General features: G+C 36.2%; 1 protein-coding gene across 2 annotated transcripts in view; it reads right to left on the bottom strand.

Moving 5' to 3' along the window:
• Positions 1-25940, bottom strand: part of VPS50 (VPS50, EARP/GARPII complex subunit) — an 82280-nt gene that overhangs the window by 21521 nt on the left and 34819 nt on the right. Inside the window, exons 14-20 of one of the 2 annotated variants that reach the window (XM_027893194.1) lie at positions 19188-19279; positions 18361-18455; positions 17680-17778; positions 14471-14561; positions 12779-12955; positions 5585-5703; positions 4042-4148 (exon numbers count right to left, since the gene is read on the bottom strand). In XM_027893194.1, the coding sequence (XP_027748995.1) occupies positions 4042-4148; positions 5585-5703; positions 12779-12955; positions 14471-14561; positions 17680-17778; positions 18361-18455; positions 19188-19279 (780 nt within the window). Of the gene's footprint in view, positions 1-4041; positions 4149-5584; positions 5704-12778; positions 12956-14470; positions 14562-17679; positions 17779-18360; positions 18456-19187; positions 19286-25940 lie in introns of both variants that reach the window. The other variant, XM_027893193.1, reaches the window with a different exon arrangement.

Genomic DNA, 25940 nt, shown 5'->3' with positions numbered 1-25940 from the left:
GCTACTTTCCAGGTTTCTATCTAGCTTAGAAAGAATTCAATCCCTGCTTGAAGGCTATGTGTCTGTACCTCTGTTTGCTAACAAACACAAGCATATATTTTTTTTTATTTTTGGACATTTGACACAGGTTGTAAAATTCAATATTTGTCAGTTTAGACCAAACGTTAACTCTATGCATAATTATTAATGTTTTGACCGACAGTATTATGAACAAACTGAAAAGCGGACTTCAAAAATTCTATTTGCCTTCCAAAAGGAAAAACCAAATGCACAGTCCAATGTGGAAATTTTTGGATATTTGGGAAATGATGGTACCCTAATTAAAGCAACAGTCACCTTTATCCATGCTATGTAAATATTCAGTATTGCCACAGGCTGATTTTTTCCACTTACTCTGTGATAAACACATTTTTAAACTCACTTGCAACCTAAACACAATATAAGAGTGATGTGTCACATTTTGTATATATTTTCCATATATCTGTGCAGTTGGCATGAATACTGAAGATAATCTCTTGGGTAGTATCTTACACTTTTCCAAAGGACTACACACTGTATACTGCCCAAGTATTGTCCCTATAAAAATCTTCTGATGCCAAGAACATTTCTCTATTACTACATCCCTCAGCATCTTGACACAACAACTGTTCCAAGAACATTTCCTCCTAGTTGCTCCCTCTAACAGGACACCAAACTTTTAATTTCTACACATTGTTACCCAATTGCACTAAAGTTCCTATTTTGGGCGAAAAGGAGATATATAAGAACATTTCCAAACAGCCCAAACAAATCCATACCGTGATAGAAACTTCCAGTAATATTTGAAACCACCACTTAAGAGTTTCAGCAACTCAAATCAGCTTGACTTTCTAGAGGTTCCCTGCTAATAGCTAAAACTGCTGAACATTTGCTTGGTTTCTTCTGAATCACTGCTTCCAGCACTCCTTCTATCCTGAAAGATAGTATGTAGAGAGTATTCTCTACCTGACTACTCTATATAAAACTGATCCACCTCACAAATTAGCGCACAGAAATCTTTGCCAATAGAATTACCAACCTGGACAAGCAAGATTTAAACTAGGAAAGGCAGGGGAAAGGGAGTTACAGTGACCACCCAAGCAGCAAAAGAAGGCTTAAGTGGGGATACCTCCAGCAAGTACTGGCAACCAAAGATAGGACTATAAGACAGGAGCCTGGGGCATCCCCTTGCACTCCCACTGAGATACTGACACCAAAACAAACATCTCTTGCCTTTTTTTCAAGGAAGTGAACTTTTCAAAACCAGACAGGACACATCTATAGTGCCCCCTGTACTACATTAGGCCCCTACTTAATTTTTAAGGTGCCAAACCCCTGGTGCACATGTAATTCACTTTGTCCAACTTTACTTACAGACTAGACTCTGAGCCCACACTGGTTGCCTAGATCTCCTGTGCAGAGTGCAAGCAACTCCACAAGTCAAATGGTAAGAGATAACATGCAAGCAAAGACATCCAGGTCAGCCAACAAACTCCATCATTTTCTGGAGTCACCTAGAGTTCTCCACTGACAAAGAAGGGAACCTACACAACCATCTCAGTTATGCTCCTCAAAATTACTGTTAAGAACTATGGTATTTTCCTAGCAAAAACCTGAGACAGTGCAAGACAAACTGGAATTTTCCATGGCATTAGCAGAGACTGTGTCAAAAGATGGGCACACTCCACAGCACTCCTGTCTGCAGGAGGATAATCCAGGGGAGCGGATCACACCTGGATCTCCTACAACTTACATCATACTCAGTCAAATCTGCCAAGCAACACATGCTCATCTTCACATTTAATAGGGATGATTCACAAGAAAAGAGGGTAGACAAGGAGGGAGACAAAATGAATACATTCAATAGTCTATCTAAACAGGGGTATCTTCTTCGTTTCTTGTTTCTGTAGTCATTAACCACTAGTTCAAGCAAAGTGCCTGATGCCCCTGATGTACTACAAACTAGGAGCTCGTACTTTGGAAAAAGGAAAGTACACCTTGTACACCTGCCAGCTGTACAAGGTCATTACAGATGGACTGAACTGCCAGTACAAGCAAGATGTGAGAAATACAAAGACGTGCATAAGGGAGGGACTTTTGACCAGGATGCTACACAATGCAGTGAGATGTCGTTCAAAATATTGCACATTATTTTGGTAAGACTCTAACAAAAGAAGAAAAAGAACTGGTAAGAAAGTAGGAGATTTAAGTTTCTGGCAGATAAATACAGAGGATACAAAAAAGCTTGGTACATTCTGTTTAGCAAATCAGACAGTGAGAAGAAATAGGACTGCTTTCTGTAAAACCAGCAGCACAGTATGCCCTGAAGAACAAGACAACCTGTTAAACATAAAAGTTTCTTTTGGTATAAGATCAGGTGGGCAGAAAATAAGTGGATATTTTTTTATTTTTTATTTTTTTTAACCATTAAGTTGTTAAGGTTTCTGGAATACTATTCCTATTAGAGAGAGTGGTGGGAACAGAAGTATTTTTTTAAGCTTGAGCTCAAAACATGCACATTTACAGGTAGTAGTAAATTACACAACTTCCTGTAGCAGGGGCTGCAGGAGGTCCTTTTCCAATTCCATGTTTCTAATAGTGGTATTATCAGTTATTACAAAAACAATATGAAACACCCCAAATAGCAGAAAAAATTGAAAATTAATCATCATTCCAGAAGGAGAAAAAAAGCACATATATGAGCTTTGAAAATTAAGTTACATTTTGGGTTATGAACAGAATCCACAAAAAGAAAGACTCCTTATGTAAAACTGGAAAACCAGAACTACAGCTCCACCTAGTCACACTTTTAGGGCAGGGGCAGAGGCTGGGGTTTGCATGAAAGTGCTGTAACTGGTTTTCAGATTCAGTCCTAAATTTTCTTAGATTAGAAAGTAGCAAACAAATCTCTCTGATATAACTCACAAACCAACCAGAAAACTTATAACAGAATAATCTCAAATTTCATTTTAGGTCTATATTGTAAATGCTCAAGGAAAAAGAGGGTTTCAGCAAACCTGCAAAAAACATTTAGAAAATTAATTCCTGATTTACATGCTGGCCCCAAAGACAGCAAAAGGTAGTAATCAGGTGTTGGAATAGCATTTTTTAAAGAGATTACTCTGAAATACAATGATCATTTTCAAGCACATAAATACTGAAGACAAACTTCATTAATGTAACACATACAGAATTCCTCTCTCCTCTGCCTAACCTGATAAATGTAGGTAGTTACTTCTGTGAATAAAATGAAAGTCAGGAGCTACTGCACAGTGATCTAGCTAACCAAATGAAAGGTATGATCACAAAAAATCAGTTCCATTAGACCTAGATTGGAGGCAAGTGTTTTCATAGAAGATGTGTTTGGCTAGAAAAGGACTGAAGTAGCCTAGTGCAACCTCCTGCTCAGAGCAGGTGTAAGGAAATAAGGCTGCCTGTCCAGTCAGGTCTTGATCACGTCCAAGGACAGAGATTCCCTAAACTCCCTAGGGATTAATGGGATGCACTTCAATTACTGAAATTATAGTATGGGAGAGTGTTTTTCTTCTACTTGTTTACCATGTAGTAAAACAGTTATTCTGGATGTGAGAATTTGTGTAATAAAAGGGGAAAAAAACCCAGTCTGTAAGTTCTTATTTTTGCAACAATTCTGCTTTAAGACAAAGCATTTAATAAGACATCAGCAACACAAATATTCATTTTTTTGCTTGCTATCTTCACTCTTTTTACATATTCAATATGTTAGACAAATAATCCACTATTATAAGTTAAAAATCAATACATGCATGCAGATTAACTTTCAAAGTGAAGTAACCCATAAAATATAAGCAAATGTGTCCATTTAAGTAAAAAATACTTGTTTAGTGATTTATTCCTGTTTTATTAACATTTTCAAAGAGGAAAGAAAGAGCCCGATAAGGTATATTTTTAAGGCCTTAAATTTCATTTAACATATTTGCTATACTCGGTAAGTTTGCACAAAAATCAAAAACACTTATAACAAACTACAATTGTTCTACATACCAACAAGCCGTATTACATTCAGGGTAGTGTTTGTTAGAATAGGTGCGTTCACTTTGTTGAGGTTGTAATCTGATCTCTTTCTGCTCCTCAGAGTTTCTCGAGAAACACTTTAAAGAAAACAAAATACACCAAATGTGACAATATTCGAAAACATAGAAAACAAATTATTCCTCCCCCCTTCTTTCACATGACAGTGAAGCATTTTATTTATGCCAAAGCATAACTGGGTTAGGATTCTAACATTTAAGAGAGAAGCCTGACTGTGCTAGAGGAAGGAATTTCTTGGACTGGTAGTCCAAGGCTTGAGTTATTCAGGCCTCTGCCTTGCCCCACCAATCATTTTAATCACTCTGACTCAAGATCACAGTTCATGAAGTAAAGAAAATGAAAACAACATAAGTCACAACAAAACAGGGGCAAATTAGTCAGCTACAGATGAAAAATATTATCTGGAAATGGAAGTAATTTTGAGGAAGATGAAGTTAAAAAAAGTCATTAAATTTTTCATGAAGTCTAGTCCTGCAAGCGGGAGGGAGTCAGACTTGATGACACTTATGGATCCTTTGCAACTCCAGATATTCTATTTTCCTATAGGAGAACCTTCTGCCAGCTGCCATAGCTCAAAACAATATTATTCCAAAAACTCAGAATACTTCAATTTCACAGCACAAATATATGGACAGTAACTACTGTTTGTTCCAATTAATAAATTTTTAAATATACCTCCATCAATTCTTTGAAATTAAGTCGTTTACATGATGGATCTTACGGAATCATTTAACAATATTTTATCCTGAAGACTTATTTTGTAAAAAACTCATTACTCTGCTTTGACCTAAGTGATGGCATTTTAGTTCTCCTGCAATCCCTACATAAAAATAATGTTAGCCTGTTTCACAAAGTCTGAATGGACATCTAAGTTGTAGAGTGTACTAGACAGAAATTTGTATTTCAGATCCTTTTAAAGGCTATAGAGTTGGCTTTTGTTTATATGAATATGTTAATTTTTATTATATTCATCAAAATAGAATATGTATATTCATTCATATATGTGTGTTTACATAAATTCTCAAAGAAAAAGAGAATTTAAAATTCCAAAGGACTGTCTTTAAATTATGGAAGAATCTATTTTTTTTTTCTTACTCTGTAGAAGTTTACTGTTCTGCAAAAGCAGAAGCCCAAAACTCAAGCCATTTGTCTGCAAACAATTGATTTTGACACAACAGAAATTATAAATATGCACAGTGGCTGCTATAGAAGAATCTTCAGTTAACACCTAGTCCTTGCTAATCAGTTTTCCACTACCTGCTTCAGAGAGCCTTTGTCCTCTTTCAAAACGTTGCTTTTTGCAGCTTCTCTCTGCAATAATGATGATCAGTTTTATGTTCCTCCCCATTCTGGAGATCTAAGTGCTGAGCCTTTCTAACCGTGCAGGCAGCATGAAGATTATTTGATTATTATTCCACTGTTGTAGATCATAGAAAGTGAACTACTGAGATGAAAAGCATGTAAATTAGACTAAGGACTCACAGAGCCTACCTACCTTTTTATCGGGGCATCTCCTGTCTGCTCATCCACATAATCTCTTTTCAACTCTTCAGGAACATCACTGTCACTATCATATTCTTGATATGCACTTTTTTCTTGTTCATCTGATTCATACTGTCCAAAACAAACAAACAAACAAATAAGTAGACTAATATTTTTCTTATAATAATATCACTCATGTAACGTGGCACTTTGGTAATTTCTTGTCTTTTACCTTGATCATAATACAAATAACCTTGCTGGTTGAAAGGCTGATGACAATGTTCATTAAAAATGCAACAGGCAAATCATACAAAGCCATTTTTAAGTGCATTTCTATTTTCATATCTTGATTGAGAAAATATTTGCATCATCCTATTTCTCCCAGCTACTGATAATTTTTTTTTTGCATTCTAGTTGCTGTATTAAGTACCTGCATATCTTAGATTTTATTATTTGCTTTCTAATCTGAAAAAATAATAATAAAACTTCAAAATTCATGCATACAATGGTAATATAAAAAACCTGGCACTACACAATCCTTAATTATTATTGCAAGAAGGACTAAACTATTCCTTCACAAAAATACTTATTTATATTGTACATATTTATTTTTTTAAAAATACAAATACAAAAAAAACCAACTTGCAGTTGCTTGCAAAATTGCTTTTAGAACACTCCAAAAGACATTTCTATTAGAGAGTCTTTCAACCACTTAACCTGATAGAGACAATTCAATTTTGACTACGCACAAACACTTCACGAAAACAATACGTGTAAGGTCACTTGGTCTGTTCAGCCTGAAGAAGAGACGGAGGGACGTTACAACTTTCAAGGGGAAGTGTGGGAGCAGACACTGATCTCTTTTCTCTGGCAACCAGCAGAGGACCTAAGGGAACAGCCTGAAGTTGTGTCAGGAGAGGTTTAGTTTGGATATTAAAAAGAGGTTCTTCACCCAGAGGGTGGTTGGGCACTGGAACAGGCTCCTCAGGGAAGTGCTCACAGCACCAAGCCTGACAGAGTTCAAGAAGCATCTGGATGATGCTCTCAGGGACATGGTGTGACTCTTGGGGATGGTCCTGTGCAGGACCAGGAGTTGGACTTGATGATCCTTGTGGGTCCCTTCCAACTCAGCATATTCTGTGATTCTGTGAAATGCTACTACAACTATTTCTCATGGCTCTATGACCATGTAATTTTTTTCTCACTCATTTTTCTGCACTGTATGCCATACTATCTATCTCAACAGGAGGGTGGATAACTTGGCATACATCTGTATGCCCTATGCATACAAACTTGGTACTGTCATGGAACAACAAAAAACTGCAGAGCATGCAAGCAACAGGATTCCACAACCCAAACTGACGTATCTTTCCTCATAGAGAACAAAAACTACAACAATGCCAAACCCACAGCACACCATATGATCGTAAGAAGTACTCTAATGATATAATTCAACTGCATAATGGAATAAATCACTGGGGCCTAGATTAAAAGTATTTTCCTTTCCCAACCACCCTTGCTTTCTCAGAAACCTCGATCAGGTGTTTGGAGCATGCTTCCATTCATTTGTGTTCTTGGTTTTGTTTTAAAACATACACCATCCCTTAAAGACACAGAATCCTGATATTTAAAATATTGATGTAATTATTCATTAAACAAATCCTCTTTGATGGAAAAAAGTCTCATGCACCATTTGCTTCATTTGTCATGAATTATTCCAGAACAACCCTACAAAATACGTGAAAGCATAGACAAATTAATCATGTATACCTGCTTCAAGACATGCCTTCCTATACATTTCATGCATACATTTGATGGTAATTCTATCTTTTGAAAAGTAAGAAACTGAAGTAGATACAGACAACTACTGCCTCCAAACTCTCAGCTGCATTTTTTTTTTTTAACTCTTTCACTCTGTTCAATTGCTGAATTGCATTTCAGAGATCACAAGAGAATTATTTTCAACTCAAGGATGAGAGGTAGCAGCTTAAAAGGTGATGTCTGGAAAACAATAAGTTACATAGGCTACCACATATAAAATACAGTTTCACATTTCTGTGCTAGGAGACATCTAATACTATTGCTAGAGTATTAATTTTGTGGCCAAATACTAGTGACAAATACAGATACACATTAAAAGTGTACAATTAAGATTTTTACACCTCTAATTTGCAATCTTTTTTTCACTCCAATTAAAAGCAGTATTTAATGTCAATCTCTTTGTCAGGTTTTCTAGGTTGTTCTCTAGCATACATGCTTCATGTAGACACTTCAGAAATAATGAAAAAAATTTTTCACAAAGTGAATTTCTTCAGCCAGAAGACATTAAAGAAAAACAAATATATGATGCTTTGTGATACAACCCTTTTTCCTGCTATCACAATGCTAATCACATCCATCAGGCTTCAGAATGCACTTGAAGAGAGACCTCACCACTTTTCCTTTTAGTTTTCCTTAACGTGTACATTGCTTTGAAGCCACTTTATCCAAGCAGTCAATAGTGACAGGTATGACAGACAGTCTGGTTCAAGGATCCTTAAGAAATGGCAAGTTTTTAAAGGATAAGACCTCTTCAGAGGGGAAAACACAGTCTCACCATCATGCAAAACACCAGGAAGTATATTTTTTCAGTCATGCCTGGCAATTCCCAGCCCCAGCCCCAAGTTGCTGAGACTTTTAAAGCCTAGTACTATGAAAGCACCATATTATAAAAGTGAGAATCCCACATTACAAAAAAAGTCAAAGCAAAAACAGCTCAGGTGGAAAAAAAGAATGTAGTATGAGACACAGTCTAAAAAGAAATGTCGATACAATTAGTATTCACTGGCAAAATTTCTGCCTCATGACATTTTAGATAAAGGAAAGTTGTAATGAAAGCAGCTCAGTCATTTAAAAATGAGCTGGGTTCAGTCTTGTCTAAAGGACAAAAAGAGCCACAGTTTAACTACCTTGGGTGGAACATTAGCACAGAGAATTACCACCACTTATTATGCATTAATATATAATAAATTACATGCTGATTCAATTAAAATCCAATGACAGTAAAATGATAAATTGAGTACAAACTGTTAACTATAATTCAGACAGATACATGAATCTGACAGCTGACATTAATTAACTCAACATCATAGAATAAAAGGATTTTAAGAAAAAAAATTTAATGTGGAAAAATATTAAGTCTCCTCATTTTAATGCTACTAATGATCTGGAAAAGTTATTTAATGAGTTAAACGCATCTGTATTTTCAAGTATGCAGTAACTCACAACTATTAAGTAGTGAACTCAACCCAAAGAGATCTTATAAATCTATTTCAAATATGCACAGTCTGCAGTAAAATTTTAAAGTGCTGAAATGAATTCAAGTGTCTTGTAGCAATAATCAGGTCACAAGTGTTTAGGCAATCAGCCTAGACAAACCCATAGGCAGTGGTAAGATTCATCAAAGTTGAAGAATGTTACAATACTGTAAGTTAACTGTATCGCAACATTTACATTTTAAGAAGCTACAGAAAAGGGACATAAAGCATCTCACTGAAGCTCAAGATACAGAGCTGAGATGACCGGGTCCAGAGGCCCATTTTCAGTTATCCAGAAGTGAAAAAAACTAAGCAGTTACGAAGACTTTAAAATTCTCAAAAGAAATCCTGGCAGTTCTCACCATCCTACAGATCAACTGACAAGTAAATTAATTGGTTATATCTTTGTCATGCTTTTCTTGAAATATTTGGAAACATGTCAGCATTCTCTGGAAACAAAATTTTGCAATCTCCATCTGAAATAATTTTATTTTTCAGTTCTAAAACGTGCCTCCATCTTAACTGGCAAACATAAAGCCTCCGTGTAAATTTTATCCCATATTACCTAAACAAGTTATTTCTCTTTCTGTGTAAAGGATAAGGAAAACCACAACCCCACCACTGCAGAACTGCTGAGGCAGCCACTCTCAGCCCAAGCAGAGCAGGCATATGGCATCCTGACAGGACCCATCTCCACCACAGTGCTTGCAGCAATACCAGCACCTACATGCAGAGCACGAGGCAATCCTTTACTAGCAAACTAACGCCTACCGTCCTAAGTATCTCCAGCTCTGACTGAGACTGAGCCTCACACACCTTCAAAAAACAGACACCAGTGAACAACCACTACGAAAACAATAACTTTTACATGTAGATATTTTTTCCAATGGTTAGAGACAAATTCAGAATATAAAAAAAAATAATTTTTACTCGGATGATTAGATGGTCAAATTCATTCTCTCTTCCTGTGGTAATAAGGCAACAAAGATAACAGATAACTTTCTGGATAACACTACTCAGTTACAACAAAGAACATGGGTTTGGGGTGGGGGTGCTTTCTTGTATTTTTCTCAAGAGACTTCTGGAACAAACAGAGGAAAACCACCCCATACATTTACGTTTTGTAACTCATGCACGTTACAAAGATTGCCAGTAAAACCTGCAGGACCATTACCTCCCATGAGCCCGCAGCGTCAGTGCTAACTGCTACCAGAAGTGCGATTCTGTAAGAGCTTTTAGGTTCTATTACTTCTCCAAAAAGGTTCATTTTCGGAGAAAAGAGGGAAAAGATAATATACAACTGAAGTCAGAGGAGGGTAGTACAAGGAGCTACTGGAGAGTCACAGAGATGATCAGGAGCATCTCTTACGAGGAGAAACTGTGGGAGCTGGGACTGTTTAGTTTAAAGAAGAGAAGATTGAGAGGGGAACTCATTAATGCAGATAAATATCTCAAAGGTGGGTGCCAAGAGAATAGTTCCACTCTTTTCAGTGGTGCCCAGCAAGAGGACAGAGAGCAATGGACATAAACAGAAATGCAAGAAGTTTCACGTCAATACGAGGAAGAACTTCTTGACTTTGAGGGTGGCAGAGCACTGGAACAGGCTGTCCAGGAGTCTCCCTCTCTGGAGACATTCAAAACCCACTTGGACATATTTCTGTGACTCTAGGTGACCTTGCCTTGGCAGGGGGATTGGACAAGATCTCCAGAGTCTCCTTCCAACCCTAACAATTCAGTGATTCTGTGATTACTGATAAAAGTCTGCTTGGCAGCAGTCTGACATTGCATGATGGCAAAAGTCAAAAAGAAAGTATCTCCAACATGCTCATCAGCATTTGCTACCTAATTTTTTCTTCAAATGATTTAATGCTTTTAAGAAGCAAAAACTTACTGCAGAGGAAGACAATGTCTTAAATTTTACTTTAAGCTGGGAGAAACAGATTCTCAAAGGCAAAATGTTAAAACTGGAAAGAATGAAGCAGCTCTGCCATACTTGCAAGGTTTTCATCATATCTCATACAAGCGTGGAGATAAAAATAAGAATACCTCAACACATCCATAGTCATAAAAGAAGACAATTCTAGCCTTCTACAAGTGTAAGTATTCTGCTTACAAAGCCACTACACAAAAAACTTGGAAGAGTGTAGGTGCTCATTTGCTAGGAGTAACCTGCAAAGTATCAAGGAAATTTGAAATCACGTTCCAGTAATTATTCTCTTTTGTTCTTGAGATGTTATCCACTCGCAATAGCTCCAGTTAATATCATATATGGAAAATAATTTCACAGCTTCCTAATTATTCTACATGCAAGCGATGGCAAAAAAATATCCTGCAATATTTGATATGTATTTCTGCACTCACAGTGTAGGTTACACATTTGTTACAAAGTCAAACCTTCAGAAAAAGCTCTCTCATGTGAAGAGAAAAACAAAAAAAGTTTATTTCCTAGTCTTTTTTCTTCAGAAAAATCTTTTTTTAAAGAAAAACTACTCACAAACATATACAAAAGTCTGAAATGAACTCTTATGTAGAGGGAACCTTGATTGCAAAAACCTCAAAAGTACTCTTGGTATCATCATTAATCCTTATTTAACTAAGGATCATTTTAGCAAATATCTACCAAATGGCTGCCCAGATTCCCCAAAAGCTTTGTTTCAGAGTGGGTTTATACAAAGTACCATGGAATTCTGAAGTTTCCAGCATACCCTGCAGTTTTATTCATCTTTGCTTAATTACTCATTTGGTCTCTGCATAAGTCTAGTGATGACAACCACACAACACTTATCAATTTACTGCCTTCATGAAATGGCAGGACATGTTCTGCTGTATTACTTGACGGGGAAAGAACTACCTCCAGCAGCTCCCTTTAAACACAATGCAACAATATTTTACGCCAATTAACTGTATTTCTTCTTCAAGGGACATGGTAGCAAAGAGACTGCAGCACTGACTCTGGAAGAAAAGATGCTGCAGCATCCCCCATAGGTCAGTGAGATACAGACCACTCTGCTTTGCAACTGATGAAGGGAAAGTAAGAAAGATGAAGCTGAAAACCAGAACGTCATTATTGTGATGGCTGGATTAACTAACCTTAAATGAAAAAACTAAACCCAACCTTATAAAAAAAAAAGTTCATGGAAATACTACTTATGAAAGGGATAAACAAGAGCAAAGGTTTTAACAAAAACATGTTAACATAGCATTTAAGGGAATGGTACAAAGTCTTACAATAAATCATATTTGACCACTGTTAGATTTTGACAGACTCCTGAAAAAAGCCCTCAGAGTTATTGTTCAGTTTTACAGTAGAACCCACCCTAAAGAGAGTGTCCTGAGCATTTAAAGTGCAATTAAAATTAACTAACAAATATCAGATAATTCACAGAATCACAGAATATTCTGAGTTGGAAAAGATTCACAAGGATCATCAAGTCGAACTCTTACGAGAACACCCCAGACTGGCATCGAAATGTTGACCTTGGCATTACTAGCACCATGCACTAACCAACTGAACTAGTCTCAGGGTCACTATTCATGGTAAATCAAGTAGGTGTGAACAAATACAGCAGAAGGAGCAACCCACAGTGACTCCAGAAAGCATGTCCTAAAATGATAAAATGACCTCCACAAAGAACACTAATTTAAGCCCCTGGAAAAATAATAATTTAGATGGAACATATCTTGCTGGCCTTGAACACTTGACTTTGGTGGAAAAAAAATCAGATCCAGTGCAAAACAAACTGAACTTTAAACAGGATGCCTGGCTTTCTGGCACTGCTAAAAGCAAAGCAGATAAATGATTCTTGTATTAAAATATTTCGCCATCATTGTTACACAAAATGAATCAGCATTTACTGAAAGCACAATTTGCTTTTCTTTTTTTTCTTTTTTTAGCCTGAAACGCTCCATACCCCATTGGAAGCTAGCACGTCCTCTGTCTCATCATCTTTGCTGTCAGCCTGAATTTCAAATGGGTTTCCTCCATTACAGTACTGCTCAAATAACGTCAGTGTTGCTGAAATTGCTGAAGCAGGCTGCTTACTAGGTGACACAGATGGGGAACGTGACTGCTCCATGAACTTAAATTCCTATTAACAGAAATAATGTACAACTTTAATCAGGCAGTTTCAGTATTATTATGACGGCAGTTCTAAAAAAATAGAGAATAAAAACAAACTTTTGGACAATTAACTCTTAGCCAAAGTTTGTTGCTTATTTACACATGCTTTTCATGCTGGCTCAAGTTAACCTTGAAAGTAGCAGTTTTTCCCTATGACATGCAATACATCTCCATTCTGAAAGTATTTACAGTCTAAAACTAGGTGAAAGCTATGGTTTTTTATTTCACAGAAAATGAGGAGATAAAACAAGACTTAAATTCTATCCAAAAATGTAGTTTTTGTTACATAAGTTACCAAGTACTTTACCAAAGCTGAAATCTTCTTGTTGACACTTTATTTTTAAAAACTTCTTTTCAAAATTTTTTACTTCTCAAACCCACTGCACATAAACTTTCTGATCACTGGGTGACCAGAATTTAAATAGACACAGCACCAACTTGTGCAAATACACGGACCAAGTGGAAAACATAAGGCACGATTTTTGACATTTTTTTCTAAAAATCTTGACTTAGTTGATATACCATTTTTATCTATTAAACTCTAGCTACTGATTATCAACAATGGCAAAATGTACATCTTCATTCAATTGAAGGTTTAAAGATCAAAACACGTGCAGCTTAAAGGGCTACAATATTAGATTTCTGTTTGCTTAAATGAATCCATTTTTTCTGCCATTTTCTGCTGCTCCAGTCCCTTAAGTAGTATATATGGATTTATAATCCCATTTCTCTATTAAAAATATTATTTCTTTGGCTACTGGATGCTACTGAGGCTCCTCCTTCCTTTTCCCTCTGTACTGTTACTGCCCCAGTAGCCTATTGCTTGCTTCTACAATTAACTCTACAGAGGCTGCAAAATTATCTTTTTCTTAAGATTGCTCCACTAAATCATTTTTGCATTTTGGTTATAGCTTCAATCACAGGCATCATGTTTTACTTGCCAAAACAAGTGAATGTCATTCACCACATGCTAAACTTAACAAAAATCACTTTAGGACAGAAAGTGAGTACACCAATTACTTGCTTTCAGTTGGACTTCAGCACAGAAGAATATTTTTTTTCCTTTCCAAATGAGCCAGTATGACCTATGTTTCCAGAAACAGATCCCAGATTGGTACAAGCTACTAAGCACTCATGCCACTACTTTTAGGCACTCATCTTTTAGCATCTTACTGTCAGACAAACAATTTAGAAATTGAAAACAGACATATTAACAGTACATTAAAACATTAAATAAAGGCTAACATTATGCTTACAAGTCTAGCATCTTCCATAAACCTCTACCTGCCTGAAACAGAAACACTACCATTTTAAAACCATTTGGTTCTTGGGTTTCCAATATCATGAAGTAAAATTTAAGAGTTTTTAGTAGCCATTAAAAACATTTGAACAGTAGTTCATGGATCTTACTATTTCTTAGAACACTTGGACCCTTACTTGCTAAACTATTAATACATTTATATGTTTTATACATAGAACGTACATGAAGCTGCAGAATACTAAAGCTTGATTTAACAGGACAAAGTTCCCAGGTCTCATTCTCCAAAAACATTCTTAGTTCTTCAAGACGGGTTCTGAAAAAAACAACAAATGAACACTCTTAATTGGCAGGAAGTGTAAGTCAGAAAGTAGACAATTACTTAACTTATGCAGTAAAAAATACCTTCTAAAACTGTAAAAAAAGTCACACTTGAAAACAGATATTTAAGTAATTCTTTCAACTGACAGACCACCCAAAAGCTGTGGCTACTAACACAGTGTGTTTTCATGACACCTCTGGAGAAAGTCTCCAAGAATGTCTGTATCTCCAAACTTTGGAAACAAATCTTTTTTGTCAAAACCATTAAAAACTATAGAGGGACATCTATGATCATGCAGAAACATTGGATTTTTTTTCCTCTATGTACACTGTAGAAAGCAACACTCTATTAGCAGCTCAACAGCTTCTGAAAGATCGGACAAGATAGATGCTCCTTTCAAACACACTAAAGCCAATATATGGCAAAGGCAAGTAGAAAGAACTCATGTTCCACAGGCATCTCAACTTTTCAGAGAAGAAATATTAAATGGCTATTAATCTGTATTTTTCTTCATAGCTTAACTTTACTTTGGTACCAATATAGAAAATGCAATAAGGAAAATAATTAAGCCATTACATCCCTTCATTGTTTCTGTTACATTTTTAATCACTAGAAAAGCCTCCTTTAATAAAGAAAAAATTCTGCCACATAAGTGGAACATAGAGATAAAAACAGCAAGGAATGCCTATTGAGGTCACACAGCTCTATCTTTTCTTCTTAGTATCCGGTATATTGTTTTGTTTAACAAGAATCAGTTGGTAACTTATGCACTGGGTTTCCAATTAGGCAATAAAATATTCTAGAAATATCACTACTTCAATAATGAACTACAACCACCACTACCATTAAAATCTGCCTGCCTCAATGAGATAAAGATATGTGTTGAATTATGACTACAGTTTGCTGTGTCTGTTTAAATACACCAGTTAAATGCAAATAGACTTCAAGTGCGGTTTTCCGTGCATTTAATACCCACAAGCTTGCAGACCTCACAGTTAAGCCAAAAGAAACAACAGACAGAGATGCTGTGAAAACCAGAGTTAGATTAAAATTCTTTGTGAGGGAGACTAAGGTGAAAGAGTCATAGAAAAGTAAAGATTTAAAAGCCACACAACAACAGGTTTTGTAGCATTTCAAAGCTGAAATCAAGGCTCTGACAAAGTATATGAACAAATGCTCTTCATTTTCACCAGCATATGTCTAGAAAGGGGCACACATAGAAGACCTGATGCATTCATTCTCTGAAAAGCTTTAGTCATCAGAGACACCTTTTTACAAGTGTATCAGTACAAAAAGTAAATTGCATTCCAAAAAGCACCTTACTGATGCTCTTCACCAAGAGTCCATTCAAATTTCTCAAAATAATCAGCTTTCACCCCAAAAAAGGCTTTCTGTATGCTCTAGTAGCATGTTCTCTTCCACATTTTTTGAATTACATGGCCAATGCCTTTGAATGATTTCTTTGTATTGACAGTTCTCTATAACCAAACACTGCCCAGGAGGCCACATATGTCAAATTACACACAAAAAGAATTGATTACTCTTGGACACTAAGCATTTCAGCTCTATGTAGCTTTTATGTACTAATTAATCCTTAAAAGCGCTATTGCTTTTTTCCTTTCCCTTCAATTAAATACACAAGAGGAGCAAAAGCTTGATCTGAAAAAGCAAGATGCTTAAAGTTTTTCTATAAAATAACCTGAGGCATTTAGCTGTGAGGCAGGGTTTTTAATATTTTTCCTTCTGAGGATGAAAACATCAGCCAATTAATCTTCACAATACCCAGAGCATAAAATACATAAAAAGTATTAAAAGGTTCACACAATTTGAGCCATATCAATAAATATTTCCTTTTATTTTCATAAGATTTACATAACATTAATAAAAAAACACAAGTTATTTAAAAAAAATTATTTCTATATGTATTCCATCAGTGTTTCTTAACCTTTATTTTACCCAAAGATAATTCAGAAAATTAGTCCCTAAGCAGTTAAACATAAGCAAAACCATAGCAGTCTAAATGATCTTTCCTTAACCAAATAAGGCATTATGTGGTAAGGCAGTGTAGTAAAAGATGGTTAGGTAGACCAAAATCAGTTAATGAAATTCAGTTCAGGATTCAGAAATGCTTTCAAGAAATAAAGATAGGTGGCATCTCCTGATCAGACATAATGTGGATCTGATTAAAGCTCAAGCTTTTCAGACACTACTGCAACTGAGCTCTTCATCAAATGTCCAAAAACAAATACTAGCTACAAACTACCAAAGACGGAAGAAATTTCAAACCACATTCTCATCTTCTGAATTTAGACACTGTCTCATGTTCTTCTGCCATAACTTTCATACATTATGGATTTTAGGTAGAAAGTTCCAGACCAAATGTGTCTGGATGTATTAGCTGTGTGACAGATGACAACAGAACAAGACTAGGAAAGTCAGAGTTTCTTAGAACATAGAACACTCTATTTCTTCTCATATCTTTCTAGCTTTTTACACCTAGAAAGAAGTTAATGCTAGATAACTGGAAGAAGAAAGTTGCCAATCATCCAAATCAAAATATTTGGAAAATCAAGGCAATTAAAACAAATAATCAGAAAAACAAGTCTTGAAGCTGTCATAGCCATATATCATATTTGAGTCCAGAGACTGTCTGTCCATGACAGCACATATAACTGGCCTCAGATACAACAATAGAGTTGACTGAAATGTAATTAGATACTACCAATGAAAACACCATGAAAATAGGACCAAATGGATGGACTCAGTTCTAAATATCTTATTTGATGCAAGATAAAATTGCATATTGAGAAAAATTTCACAGTCATACAGGATCACTCTTTTTAAGCCATGGCATAGAAAAAGAAGTAACAATTTTGCTATAGAGATTGGACTTCAGAAGCATTCATCCTCAGGATGCCAGGGGGCAACGTAAGAGGTAACCTGCAAAACTACTGAAATTCTACATTAAAAAATTGTTCATCTTTATCTGGCTTGCCAGCTACAGAACTAGGGCTTTCCACAACCACAGCAGAAGAAAAGGCTTTTGGAAAAGCATTTACCCAGCAAAAATAAATGCCAGTAGAAACATTCACTGCACATACAGCAGTCTCACCTGTGGTACGTTTTGAAATAGTTAACACTTTGTTTTCTGATAGATTCTTGCAAAACTTCAGACTTACTGCCACAAAATTCTTCTCCAACTTGCATCAGCCTATAGTAATAAAATAAAGTTTAGAAATATTTATTGATTTATTAATACTGCTGTTCCAACCATGAGTGTACAACATGTATCTCCATAAAAGCAGAGCACCAGTGTTACGTTGCAATGCTAAGGCTGCATTCTACAAAAGTCGATGTCTCATTTCCCTTTAAATCCCATCATTATATCCCATACACATAGAGACAAAGAGCCATAAGCAAAATAAATGGTTTTTTGAGATTCCACTATGCAGGGCAAGTTGTCAGCTCACAGTCTCTATCTCTCATTTTTTACCAAAACTGAAAGACATAATACTGTAAAGGTTGGCAAAAATTGCTAGACCTGCACATCTCAAATTTTAAAGGCAGACAATATTGAAATCATATCACACTTAAGCCCTATTTGAGCAGCAAAGTAATTCATGCTGCCTCTCACAAATACATCCTCATAAACTCCCACATAAAGAAGAATTGCTCTTCAAGCTCAGTACATATGATTGAAGTCAAAATCATCAGTAAGTATCAGCCTTAATCAACTGTGCTATCTTATCAGAGTGGACATGTATTAAATGGTCTTACGACCACATCAGTATACCTGCTGATAACATCAAGTACAAATATGAAGTCGTCATATTTGAAGTTAGACAGATCCGTTCCCAGAAGATATGTTTTCACTTTCAATTGAACATCCTACAAAACACAAACAAGTTTTTGTATACCTAATACACTAAAGGCAAAAAGTGAAAGCTCAGATGCCTGGTTCATTAGTACTTTTTGGTTGCTTGCACTTATAAATTCTTTTTTTGAGATTTAGAGTAGAACTCCATTTTCTTTAACAGGGATGATGTCTCTAAAGTAATTTTATAATCAGTTTCTTTAACAGTCTATAACACAAGGTCAATCATAGATGCTTTATTACCAGTGCAAAGGCAGAGCTCAGGATTATAGCTTTTTCGTTTATGCGTTTGGGTGTCACTGCACATTAAACTGATCCAGCATCAGATCAGGAATACTGTGAAATCAGGCAGGTTCACAAGACTCCAAGTTTTCCATAGCTCTGGTTATACCAGAAATATAAGGCAGTATGACTGTGCTAACACAGAAAAGTGCATGAAAAGAAAATAGATAGTGGGGCAGCACACAGGTTGTGAGAAATCGAATCAGACTTAAAGTCCTGTTATTATATTTTGGTATCTTGACTGAGTTTGTAAGTGTAGCAACCAAGTAGTAACTGAGTCACAGAAATTATTTTTCCATGGTATTGATTTATTCAAATCAGACCAAACCACTTTTAAAAAAATCCCTGGAGATATTTCTTTAAGAAAATTAGTATAAATATAACTGTAATTAGTAACGGGAGGGCGGGGGGTGGGAGAAGAGAGGGAACAAATACTTAGGAGGGAAAATGGTCAAAAAACATACCTGCCATATTCGTGAAAGCCCATGTTCTAACTTCTTTTTCACATAGTTGCGGTCAAAACAGTTCTCTTCAGTTCCCATCACATTGTTGCCATCTGAAACTTAAGGTGAAAGGCATTGCAGATAGTTCCAAAAGCTTTGAAATGTATACTGTTTTCCTACCCATAACGAAACTTTTGTTTTAGCTATTGCCATATTATTTAGTTATTGCCATATTATGCAAACTCCAGGAAAGCTACTTTGCTCTAAACTTTTGAATGGAAATGAATAATGCACATATAAGTATTATATGTGCATGCAAACTAGGAAAGCTTCTGGTGGTTTTTATGTGAGAAAGAATCCCATTCAACAAAAATAAAAAAAGATGAGAGTAACATATACTCATGTTTCAAACAAAAAAGTTCAATGCTTAAGTGAGCACTGCTTACCCTCTATAACAAGATTCTCTAAGACATTTACCTTTGCAGACAAGAACCGTGAACTTAAAAGTTTCAGAAGCAAGATATTTTTACTTTATGTCACAGCAAATTCTTACTGCAACTCTGAGGAGAAATACTGGAATTTTTCCATGAACTACGCAAAACAATACAGCATCGTCTTTCCTTTTTCCTATACTAATCTATGCTTATGCATGAAATAATTTCAATTATATAACTATTCCCACAGCACTGCATCACTTTCCAAAAAAGCACTGTAATATATGATAAACTGCCCCTGCATGTGGTCCCCCTCTCCCCATGGAGGAAATAGATTTTACTTCCATTTTTAGAAAAAGGAGGTAATATTTTATATGCAATTTGTGAGCCTACAGCAGTAGTTATCCCTGCAGTCAGTGACGGCACAGTGTCACACAGTTTGCTTCACAGCCTGTGACTGACCACAAGAAAGCTCTGGTTTAGCCAGGCTATACAGACAACTGATAACTCTACTTCCCCGTCAAGGAGAAAAGCTATACATGTTTTTAAAAGCCTGAACCATTTAGTGATTTGACATGAAAAATAAAAATTCCCATAAAATAACACACTGGAATATTACAAAGCACACAGCCATCCTTACATTCCATCATTCAAGAGGCTGCAAACACAGAAGAATTAGGATTGCCTGTAGTATCCCAGCATTGCTGTGCAGCTTAGAGCAGTCTTTCTATCTCTTCTGCAACCTGCAGCTAGTTTTCAGAACTTGGGAAGACTATTCAGTCCCTCGCTCCTAGCTCAGCTGGTTGCATCTTTCTATCTCCACAGAAAGGCTCCCAACTCAAAGACACTTCTTTCCCTTACTCCTGATCCCAGCATTCCCTCTCAGAATACGCCACTGAGCCCTAAACTATCACTTTGCACACATATCAGGAATTCTCCTCCCCTCTGTCTAGGAGTCACAGGAACAGGCAGCACAAAGCCCAGACCCTATACGTGTGCAGAGAAGGACCTGGAGAAAACTAAATAAACAGGCAAATGAAAGCAGTTGTTTACTATATCGTAACTACTATCTATAATTTGAGTTTACTTGGACATAAAAAGGACAAGTCTAACAGACTAGGGCATGTCTAACATTCTTGGCTTAGATTATATTCCTGAGAGACAGACTCTTTTTTAATGTCAGACTTCATGGCCAGGTAGATACACTGCTATAATGAAGACAGGATGGCAAAGAGTAGAACTTTTAATAGCTCCTCAATGACCTGCAGTAATGTACTGGTCAGCCCTAACTTGCAGAACACTTTATGTGGAATAAATAAATACGAAAAATAATAATTTATTTCTAGCATCAGCAGGGAATTCAGAAGCAATCTGAGGCCACCAGGGAGACAGCACTAAGGCTATGTAGCCTGTTCAGTTGTTAAACTGTGTTGCTACCAGATGCCTCAGGTGCAGTTCCAGAAGCTTTTCATTCATGAGTTGACCTCACCAATGCAGGGACAGGATTTCATGTGGTCATTCAAAATCCGCAAGGACAAAAACGTCACCTGCATACCAAATACCTGCCACAGCAGGGTTATTTAGATGGTAATGTGCTACAAGGACCAGAGCGAGAGTTAATCCTGACTGACCTTTTCAGTTCTTCATTACCAGGCTTCACAACTTTTTCCAGAAAAGCTCCTGGTTTAGCTTCACTTTCATCAGAGAAAAGAGCAATTTTTCATGTTTAATTGCAAAAGAGGCCAGAAACATAAAGAACCCTATTGCCCTCCGTCTGTCAGCACTAAGAAATGTTTGTCAACAAGATAAGTGCTCTTCCCTTTGTCAAGCCTTGCCCTGAATCCAGATCTTGCAGTCTAGATGAATATCACGTAAATATTGTGAGCACCCTACTAATGAGCCAAGCAAGGAATGGGAGGTCAGACACAAGACTTCGATCAGCCTTCTCAGATGTGTGCAGAACAGACCTCCATGGTATTATCTGGACTACCACATATTTAAAAGAAGAAAGGAAAGGCATCCAGTAGCAGGAATGGTTATGACTGGTATTGGACACTGGCAATTCAACTAAACTGAAATACAAAAGAGCAAAGCAGTCTGGCCAGCCATGTTCTGACCGTGTCTTCTTCAGATCATCCAGTACTCATTGTCAAGTGAGCAAAGTGTCCTTCTGTAACTACCACTAATCATAAATATCACTAACAGTGTTTCATACTCCCAGTCTTAGGCCAGACTCTCTGTAAATAGAAGAGCATGATATACATTTTCTCCCCCTCAACAATCTGGTTTCTGCTTTGAACCTTTCCAGAGTATGTTTCTCAGAATAAGAACTGTTACCTATTATATGAATGTTTATACATAATATGTACATATACATATGTTATATATGAATGTTTATACATAATATGTACATTACATATGTTATATATATAAGCATAACAGGAACAACAAAAATATTAAATCTTCAACATCTGTCCTCCATTTAAATTTTAAAAAATGTGTAGAATATGAATACTGAGAAGGATGCTGGCCTGGCTTAGTTTCTTTCAGACAGAGCTATGGGTGTATCTAGACATGCTGTTAAATTATGAACATTATCAAACACTGAGAAAGATTCAACTGCAAGCCAGAGACTGTGGTATGAACACTACCAAGAAGAACTGTCTAGCCAGTATGTATGCCCACAAGGCTAGAACTCAAGAATACAGAACTAGGATAATAATACATGCAGCCAGAATGTAAAAGCTCTGGTACTGTCAACTGAGTAACTCCTCATCACAATTAAAAACATAACAAAATATTGTTTGGAATTTGGGCTTATATTAGGGACAAATATTTATTTCTTCAAAGGTTGCAAAGCTGTATTCAACTTTTTCTCTTTGAAGTCACTGAGACTGCTTTTGCAGGTTAACTGAGATATTATCCTAATGACTCAAAATGAGATTAAAAGGCTGTTTGATATGCAAACAAGACCCAAACACAATTCCATACTATATCTACTCTTGCAGGGCACTCAAAAAAATTTTTCCTTATGAAAGAAAAATCATAAAACAAATATTAGCCTCCTAAATATGTTTGTCTTCTGAAAGTAATAATTCTGGCAAATGCATTTTCATAAGTGATTTGCACGGAAGATTAAACAAAATATAAACAGAAAGAATAAGCCAACCAGAAAAAAAAACTTCAAGTGGATTTACCGTTTCTCAGACTATGCAAAGAAATAAACCCAGCTATCTGAGCCACAGCACACTCTATGTATGATTCTGTGACCTCCTCTGTTCTAAACTTCTGCAGACTGAGGCCACTCCTAAAACAGTGTCTTTGACCTGTTCTCTACATTAAGATCATAGTCCTTGTATTTTTAAACTGCTACTCATAAAGGAATGGTTGGGCAGACACTGTGATATAAATGCTATTGTTCAATGAAAAATCCATGTAATATTCTCTCTGTCAATCTCCCGGTGCTCACGTGGTTTATGGCCAGTCATGCTACATACAAGGCCTTGTTTCCAGTCTTTTAATGAACTGTACAGCAGCTAATTTCACACAGGCAAACATATTAATTTAGGATAATTTCCTTGAAAATCAAGGATTGGATAAAGGTCCACAAGCATTTATACTTTTTGCTTTGAAGAATTTGTAACAGGTAGCAGAACACATGAATATTCATAATTATACAGAAAAACAAGAATCAAAAGCACCCAGGAGTAGTTCTTCTAGATTCCTGAATTAAATACAGTAATTCGTCAGGTTTTTCAATATTTCTCAAAAACTCGTAAAGGCAGCCTTCAGTTATAACAAAAGGTTTTTGTTTAATCCTTGCTGGACAGAGGAAAGGAAAAAAAAAACAAACCAAAATCAATCACATCTCTGTCCTCTAGCTTCACTCTTTCACTCTTTGTGAAAAGATCTTGCACAGAATTTAGACAGTATTATAAAAGAAAATTTTTGAAAATTAAAATGGTTGACATTCATTTTACATCTTGCATAATTTTCTTCTTGCTTTTCTCTAAATCTATTATAGATATTACAGTTATTACCAACTCTTACCACTAGGATTACCCAACTGAAATCACTAAATGCTAAAAGCGATCGTTTTACTGCCCACTTTTGTATTTCTTTTAAATCATTGTCTCATAAATACATGTAAGTTACATCAATATCACAATAAATTTTATGGTATGTGAAAATCCAACTGAACCAGACAAGGCACAAACCAATGCTACATTGAAGTTCACTTTGCTTTGAGCAGGGAAGACAAAAATGACTCGCACAAGTCCCTTTAAAACTCATTTTCTTTTTGGTTCTCTACTACAAACACAAATAATGCTCTGACCACAATCAATAACGCCATGGAAAATCTTCCACTAAGTAGTTTATTTTCAGGGATGAAACCCCATATCACAGCAATCTGCTGTTTACTGTATGAGCAACAAAACCACAGAATAAGCAAGAATTCATTAAATGTGACATAGAACTTTTTTCATGCTATGAAGTTAATGAATTTTGTTCACTAATTTTATCTTCAGTAGGATTAAACAAGTTATACCTATGAACACTTAATTCTCTTTCCAACAGTATATTAGAGCAATTAAGTGTAATTGATGATCATAGAACTATTAATACCATACATTTCACTAGGATTTACTGCTATTCTGTAACAGAATGCTTCAGCAACAAAAATCTCATGATTATTTTCTTTTTCATGAAAGGTCATAAGGGACATAAAATATGTCTCATTATTTTCCATCTAGTTTATTCCAAGTAAGTGTTTTTTTTCAACTGATCTTAGAAAAGGTAATTGCCAAAGATCAGTCCACGCTACAACTGAAATAAACTGCAAATTCTGAACTCCAGTTTCTCTTCAGACTCAAACTAGACTAATTCTCAGAACAATAATGAGCAGAATATTTGAAGATATAAAGCAGACACACCTCTTTCCTCAGAAATGTAGAAGGGCAATTATTTACAAGTTAGGCAAAGTACATTTTAACATCTGTAACAGGTCTCAGTAATCACAAACACTTGACACATGACCTAGATGAAGTGCAACCTCCTTTCAATAATCCAAGCAGGACTTCTTTTGGATAAGCTTCACTATTAAAATAGAAAGAGCAATGTAAATCACGTCATATAAGTCCAGCTTCTCACTTCTACAGCTGTGCTTGTGCCCTAAGATCAAGAATCCCTTGACACACTTAAGGTACTTTCTTAGAGTGCTGACATCAACCGCTATAACGATAGAAAAATACCAAGACAGCCTTGAGTTCTCAAAACAATAACAGGCAGACGCACACACAACATTGAAGACTGCTGCTTCTGTTGCTTCAGTCTGTGGTGTCGAGTTGAGGGAACAATTTTAGCATAATGTCCTGAACTGCCTCCCGAGTTCCTTCTGACATACATGCCCTTTCTAGAGGAATTCTACTCTTTGGCTTGCACACACATCACAGCCGTTAAATCAGTAAGTATGGAATGAGAATTCCATGTATGGGTTTAATAATTACTGCATCATGAGCAATAAGTTTTAGAAAAAACCTTTAGTAGATGTTTATAGTCCCTCTGAAATTGTACTTGTAAAATTCCCTTTGTGTGCTTTATCACTGCAGAGGTATTTGGAAAAGTGATTCAGTAGATCAAATATATTCCAGTTGTACATTACAGCTAAGCCACATCTCCAGAACCTTAAAAACTAAGAGACAGAAGATTAGTAGTAAGCACACCAAAACACTCTGGCATGCACATAAAAAGCAATGAATTTAAAATTACTAGTATGACGGTATCTACCACTTCATTAGGCTTAATGGTTCCTGTAAAAGCCTTTGCAGTGCAGATTATTTTCTTTCTCCAGGATATCGCAAGGAACGACACTAAGGGAAACCAGTTTTGTAAGTGCACCTGTGGCTGAGTAAGTTGTCAACTGTGATAATGTTTCCATGCAATAAATTCTTTATGACGCCTGCTTGATTTTACAACAAAACGAAAAAAAGAGAAGAAAATGTAATTTTCTGAAGTTACTTATAATGTAGAATATTGAGAATGGGCAATTAACTCAAAACTTTAGAATCTTTCTTCACATGGTGCATCTCAAAATTAAATAATTTAGATCTGAATTTTAATCTCATATAAAACCTTTCATCTGAAAAATATAAATGGCCAGTCTTCGCGAACGAAGAACCGGGGAAGGTCTTTCCACCTTCCAGCCTGCGCATTGGATTTTTTAGGTGAGACACAGTGTGCGCGGAACTGAGCCCACCCTTTAATCCTGAGGTTCATCTGCTGGGGCCAAGCGAGCTTGGACGGTGGCAGCGAGGTCCTCAGGACGTAGATGGATTGCCTT

This window comes from Empidonax traillii, unplaced genomic scaffold (assembly GCF_003031625.1).
Source record: "Empidonax traillii isolate 1590-97213 ecotype Southwest subspecies unplaced genomic scaffold, ASM303162v1 scaffold384:size1533304, whole genome shotgun sequence".
Lineage (NCBI taxonomy): Eukaryota > Metazoa > Chordata > Aves > Passeriformes > Tyrannidae > Empidonax > Empidonax traillii.
The sequence above is the reverse complement of the archived record's forward strand: the minus strand, read 5'-3'. Positions and strand labels throughout refer to the sequence as shown.